General features: G+C 42.3%; 1 protein-coding gene across 3 annotated transcripts in view; it reads right to left on the bottom strand.

Annotated features, from left to right (window-relative positions):
- Nucleotides 1-7,500, bottom strand: part of LOC143291598 (multidrug resistance-associated protein 1-like) — a 64,055-nt gene that overhangs the window by 47,304 nt on the left and 9,251 nt on the right. For all 3 annotated transcript variants that reach the window (XM_076601541.1, XM_076601543.1, XM_076601542.1), the window contains 2 exons: nucleotides 3,603-3,782; nucleotides 1,813-1,941 (listed from right to left, as the gene is read on the bottom strand). In XM_076601541.1, the coding sequence (XP_076457656.1) occupies nucleotides 1,813-1,941; nucleotides 3,603-3,782 (309 nt within the window). The remainder of the gene's footprint in view (nucleotides 1-1,812; nucleotides 1,942-3,602; nucleotides 3,783-7,500) is intronic.

Raw genomic sequence — 7,500 nt, 5'->3', positions numbered from 1 at the left:
CTGACTAAGACACATCTCTTCCCTCAGCAGTTAACACTGACTTTAAGACACATCTCTTCTCTCAGCAGTTAACACCGACTTTAAGACACATCTTCTCTCAGCAGTTAACACTGACTTTAAGACACATCTCTTCTCTCAGCAGTGAACACTGACTTTAAGACACATCTCTTCTCTCAGCAGTGAACACTGACTTTAAGACACATCTCTTCTCTCAGCAGTGAACACTGACTTGAAGCCACATCTCTTCTCTCAGCAGTGAACACTGACTTCAAGACACAGCTCTTCTCTCAGCAGTTAACACTGACTGACTTCAAGACACAATTCTTCTCTCAGCAGTTAACACCGACTTCAAGACACATCTCTTCTCTCAGCAGTTAACACTGACTTTAAGACACATCTCTTCTCTCAGCAGTTAACACTGACTTCAAGACACATCTCTTCTCTCAGCAGTTAACACTGACTTTAAGACACATCTCTTCTCTCAGCAGTTAACACTGACTTTAAGACACATCTCTTCTCTCAGCAGTTAACACTGACTTCAAGACACATCTCTTCTCTCAGCAGTTAACACTGACTTCAAGTCACATCTCTTCTTTCAGCAGTTAACACTGACTTCAAGACAATCTCTTCTCTCAGCAGTTAACACTGACTTCAAGACACATCACTTCTCTCAGCAGTTAACACTGACTTTAAGACACAGCTCTTCTCTCAGCAGTTAACATTGACTTTAAGACACAGCTCTTGCCTCAGCAGTTAACACTGACTTTAAGACACAACTCTTCTCTCAGCAGTTAACACTGACTTTAAGACACATCTCTTCTCTCAGCAGTTAACACTGACTTTAAGACACAGCTCTTCTCTCAGCAGTTAACACTGACTTTAAGACACATCTCTTCTCTCAGCAGTTAATATTGGCTGTACCTTCAAGACATATCTCTTCTCATAACACAAACACAATACAGCAATTTTCACAACACGAACACAGACACAACACACCGATTTTCACAACACGAACACAACACAGCCATTTTCACAACACAAACACAACACAGCGATTTTCACAACACGAACACAAACACAAACACAACACAGCGATTTTCACAACACGAACACAAACACAAACACAACACAGCGATTTTCACAACACGAACACAAACACAAACACAACACAGCAATTTTCACAACACAAACACAACACAGCCATTTTCACAACACAAACACAACACAGCGATTTTCACAACACGAACACAAACACAACACAGCAATTTTCACAACACGAACACAAACACAACGATTTTCACCACACGTACACAACACTGCAATTTTCACCAACACTTCCAAACACAGCACAGTTTCAGTTTCAGTTTCAGTAGCTCCAGGAGGCGTCACTGCGTTCGGACAAAACCATATACGCTACACCACATCCGCCAAGCAGATGCCTGACTAGCAGCGTAACCCAACGAGGTTAGTCAGGCCTTGAGAAAAAAAGAAAGAAAAAAAGAAGAAGAAAAAAAGGGGGGGGGGAATAAATAATAGATAAGCTTACATAAATAAATAAATAAATAAATAAACAAATAAATAAATAAATAATAATTATAATATAGAAAAAGGTAGTAGTAATAATAATAAAAATAAAACAATCATAAAAAAATAAAATAAAATAATTTTTTTTTTTTAAAAACGCAGCACAGATATATTCAAGTTACGAATTCAGTCAACCAAACACTCCCCTCCCCCTTTCCCCACCCACGACTCCACTTCCCACCCCACAACCCCCCACCCACCCCGCCCCCAAAACAAACAAATACTCACGAAGGTGACGATTCTGATGCCGCCAGAAACATAGATGACGTCAGCCACGGTGTTTCCATTGTCCTCCGAGCTCTCGGCGATGTTGAGCACGTCTATCCCTGCCAGTATGGCCAGCAGAACACAGCCGAACTGGTGGGGGGTGAGAGGACATAAATTATATTCATTTATTTGTTAACGCGGATGGGAGAGAGAGGCTGAGAGGAGTGTTGGCTATTTTATTTATTTTGTCTATTTATTTGTTTGCTTATTTAGTTGGTTATTTTCTTCTTCTTGGATATATATTCATTTATTTGTTATTGTGGATGGGAGAGAGAGGCTGAGAGCAGTGTTGACTTTTTATGTATGTATGTATGTATGTATGTATTTATTTATTTATTCATTCATTCATTTTATTCTTCTTGGACATGTATTCATTTATTTGTTAATGTGGATGGGAGAGAAAGGCTGAGAGGAGTGTTGACTTTTTATTATTTATTTATTTATGTATTTATTTATTTATTTATTTTCTTTTTCGTTTTTATTCTTCTTGGACATGTATTCATTTATTTGTTAACGTGGATGGGAGAGAGAGGCTGAGGAGTGTTGAATTTTTTTCTTTCTTCTTCTTCTTTTTCTTTCTTTTTTCGAATCAATTTTTTTTTTTTGGGGGGGGTGTGCACATGTATGCATAGTAATGAATAGTATGAATGTGGGTATGTGTATGAGTACATAGATACATATGCGTGTGTATGTGTGTATGTGTAGATGCTTTTTGTTCGCATATATATATATATATATAGAGAGAGAGAGAGAGGTGTGTGTGTGTGTGTGTGCTGATGTATGCATATACACATTTGTTTCTTTGCATACATGTGTAAGCGTGAGTGTATGTGTAGGTATATATATATATATATATATATATATATATATATATATATATATATATATATATGTGTGTGTGGGGGGGGGGTATATATACGAATATGATTTTTTTTTCAACCTGTCTCGGGAGTACTTCTTTGCCTTTCCTTTCAGAGTTGATCCGTGATCTAATTCACATTTCATATTTGATGTTGCTTATTAAAATGGTGCCGACGTGTTATGTGTTCACTGTGTGCATGAACAATTTTCCGAGCACACCATAAGGTGATATTCCATGTGTTCGCAATGCCTTTACTTGCTTTTGAGAATGAAATCATGTTCAAAACAACATACACACACACATGCACACACACACACACACACGCACACACACACACCACACCACACCACACCACACACAACACGTACCGTTCTAAGTGTGTTGAGGACGATTGGAAACACAGTACAGTACAGCACAGCACAACACCCCCACTCCTCCCCCTTCCAACCCCTCCCCCCCCCCCCCCCAACACACACACCACACAACACAACACGTACCGTTCTAAGCGTGTTGAGGAGGTTGACGGGCAGAGACAGCCCTGGTGGGGGGGGGGGGGGGACTGGAAACACAGTACAGCACAACACAACACCTCCGCCCCTCCCACACACACAACCCCCCCCCCCCCAACCCCGCACCCCTCCCCCCCCCCCCCCCCCTGCACCCACCCCCCTCTACACACACACACACACACACACACACACACACACCACAACACGTACCGTTCTAAGCCTGTTGAGGAGAGAGACGGGCAGAGAGAGCCCTGGGGGGGACTGGAAACACAGCACAGCACAACACAACACCCCCGCCCCTCCCACACACACAACCCCCACCCCTACCCCCCGCACCCCACCCACCTCTACACACACACACCACACAACACAACACGTACCGTTCTAAGCGTGTTGAGGAGGTTGACGGGCAGAGACAGCCCCGGGGGCTGGGCGCACAGGTAGGGGAGGTAGAAGGGCAGGGTGATCCATAGCCAGCCGCACGGCACCCACACCAGCAGCGAGTTCTGGAAGCACTCCGTGAACTGCGGCCAGCTATTGTCCAGCAGGAGACTGGTGTTCTGTCAAAGGCACGCAGAAAGAGAGCGGATGGTCAGTGAATGAACACTACACAGTCGCCAGTATCTTTTCCCTTCCTCTCCACTAGACCTTGAGTGGCGGTCTGGACGCTAGTCATTCGGATGAGACGATAAACCGAGGTCCCGCGTGTGCAGATGCACTTTGCGCACGTAAAAGAACCCCCCCGGGCAACAAAAGGGTTGTCCCTGGCAAAATTCTGTAGAAAATTCCACTTCGATAGGAAGACAAAAAGAAAACAGCAACAACAACAACAAAAACAACCTGCATGCAGGAAAAAAACAAACAAACAAACAAATGGGTGGCGCTCTCAGTGCTCTCTCAGAGGAGAGCAGCCCGAATTTCACACAGAGAAATCTGTTGTGACGAAAAAGAATAACATAATACAATACAATACAATACAATACAATACAGTCACCATCGTGACTGTGTGACCATGACGACAACAATAACAACAACCACAACAATGATAACCACAAGAACAACAAGAGCCACAACAACAAGAACAATACCAACAATAATGATACCACTGATCACCATCATCATTATCATCAACCACCACCACAACAAGAACCACCACAACCACAACCACAACAATACTAATAATAACACTATTAATCATCATCATTATCATCATCACTATCATTATCATCTTCATAATACCTATTTTACCGGCAATCTTTGATAATATAATAACAATCATAATGAATATCTGGACGCCTTTGTCTCCGGAGAGCCCAGAACGTTTACAAATACAATTACACATACATACATTGATGCAGATACACTTCATAACATTCATTTGCCTATATGCATCACAAAATAAACAGGTCACACACACACACACACACACACACACACACACCAGGCATTCATACCGATACAACCCCATTCTTCTCACCACCCACCAACAATCGCACACAGACACACACAGGGCGGGAAAACCGATCATGACAACTGTGGAAAAGGTGAGTTTTGAGAGCTGGTTTGAATGAAGACAAAGACTGAGCGTGTCGGACAGAATAAGGGAGTTCGTTCCAGATGACAGGTCCAATGAAAGAGAAAGCACGTTCCCCATGGAGTTTCTTTCGCCTGCTTGGTATGCATAAAAATGTGAGTGTCACAGGAGGAACGCAGAGACCGAGACGGAATATAGCTCTGGAGGAGTTCCTGAAGATAAGGAGGAGCAGAGCCTGAGATGATATAATAACAAAAAGTGGCAATCTTGTACTGAATTCTGAAAGAAACAGGCAGCCAGTGCAGTTCTGCGAGGAGAGGAGAGATGTGGGTCACGTTTTGCGTGCCTTGTAGACAAGGCGGGCATGCAGCACAATTCATCACTTTTTGAATTTTTTTCAACGTACTTCTGGAGGAGACCTGCTAACAGAGAACTGCAGTAATCTAAGTTTCAGTTTCAGTTTCAGTAGCTCCAGGAGGCGTCACTGCGTTCGGACAAATCCATATACGCTACACCACATCTGCCAAGCAGATGCCTGACCAGCAGCGTAACCCAACGCGCTTAGTCAGGCCTTGAGAGAAAAAAAAATCTAAACACGAGAGAACAAGGGTCAACAGTCAAAAATGGTCTGATAGGAAGTTATTCTGCGGATTTCAAGGTTTCAACTTGACAAATTTTTGATACGTGATTTTTCATCGAAAGCTGACTGTCAACGACAACGCCAGGATTACGAGCTTTGCTGGAAAAGGGGATATTTCTCTGTCCTTCAAGAGGCAGAGATGATGGAAGTTCTGACGGGTTGGAATTGTCAATAAGAATTACTTCAGTTTTATCCTCATTCAGCAGTAACTTGTTTACGAGGGTCCTAGCTATGTGCATACATACATGTGTATGAAAAAAATCATGATTCCCTGCCTTCGTGGTATGGCACACGAGGCATGGAACCCGCGCTTAGGCACCCAGCGAAAATCCGACCCCCAACAGAGAAAGGAAAGACAGGATCGACTTAGAGGCAGAAAAAATCGAACGAATCGAGGGTGCCGAGTCGAATCGAGTACACAGAATGTAAGAATACAATAAACACAAGCCGCATGCAACAAAATAAGGCCAAAAGGATACGCTGAACAGCCGAAAAAAGCGTAAGACGAGACAGAGCGTAAACCTGACAAGATGGCGTGGAGAGCCTTGGCCAAAGGAATGATTAAGCGCTTATAGTTTTTAGAGGCGTTTGATTGGCTGAGAGCGGTGGGCCCATCTTTTCACTGTTAGCCGCGCGAAATTTGGCCAAGCAGAGCAAACCAATAGGCCTAGTTTGCATCAGTTTGACATGGTACAGTATATGACACCAAACGATAATTTATCATCATCATCATCACCATCATCATTATCATCACCATCTTCATCATCATCATCATACCCATTTTACCGGCAATGTTTGTGCATACATGTGCAAAACGATGTTAGCATTTGCAAATCACCATCATCATAACCAGAATCATAATAATAATAATATCTACTTTACCAGCAGTTCTTGTGCATGTACGAAACGTATATAACCATTAGTAGATGTTGTAACCCTTAAAATAAATGTGTGTGTGTGTGTGTGTGTGTGTGTGTGTGTGTGTGTGTATCTCGACTCCAATTTTGTACGGTTTGATGCTGAGTCAGTCACTAAAGTAACGTGCCACCATCTGGCTTTTTTTTTTTTTTTTTTTTTTTTTAGTCCGTTTTCGGTCCAGCAAACCATGGAAATGTAACCAATAGGTGCATGATAATGATAACAGAAGAAGATGAAGGAGGAGCAGGAGGAGGAGGAGGAGGAGAAGGTGGAGGAGGAGACTAAATAAACCACGGGAACGCGAGAGGTCTACGTATACAAACCAAGCATAAAAGAATTAATTAATACACTCCTGGATGAAACATCCGTGCTGTCATGAAACATTTACTTCAATCAAAAACAGATTTTTGAAATGTCAATTACAAAACCGAGGGGAGCAGGGGATGGGGGTGGTGGTGGTGTGGGGTGTGTGTGTGTGTGTGGGGGGGGGGGGGGGTGAGGAGGCGTGTTGGGGTTTGGTTAAATCTGAAATGTGCCTTGTCATGTTCAGTGTAAGGGAAAATTAGGTACAGTACTTGCCGGAATAAAACTGTATCAAACCACACACACACACACACACACACACACACACACACACACACACACACACACACACACATCTATATCTATATGTATATACACACACACACACACACACACTCATCAACACACACACACACACACACACACACACACACAATAAATATGCACACACCAGAAATTATGTTTACAGTTCAGCAGACCACTAATCAAAAAAACAAATAAACAAACAAAAAACATGGAACTGTCATGACATTACCACGTTTGATTCAATTTATCCAGGAAAGATCGCAGTCAAACCTCACATCTGTTGATAATGACTTTTCTTTTTCTGCTGATATCATACCGACTGGCTTTTGTCCCGAACAGATGACTTCAAACATTCACACGTGTCTTCCATGATAAATAAATTCACTGTCAGATAGTTCTTTGTTGTTGTTGTTGTTGTTTTAAATTATTATTAGGTTTTGTTGTTGTTGTTTTTTTAATTATTATTAGGTTTTGTTGTTGTTTTTTTTTTTACCAGCTTGTGTGTATTGAGCTTTAACTCTCTCCATACGAACGGCGAAAGAGACGATGTTAACAGCGTTTCACCCCAATTACCATC

Source organism: Babylonia areolata, chromosome 17 (assembly GCF_041734735.1).
Source record: "Babylonia areolata isolate BAREFJ2019XMU chromosome 17, ASM4173473v1, whole genome shotgun sequence".
Taxonomy (NCBI): Eukaryota; Metazoa; Mollusca; class Gastropoda; order Neogastropoda; family Buccinidae; genus Babylonia; species Babylonia areolata.
Note: the sequence above shows the minus strand (reverse complement) of the source record. Positions and strands in the feature narration are given on the sequence as shown.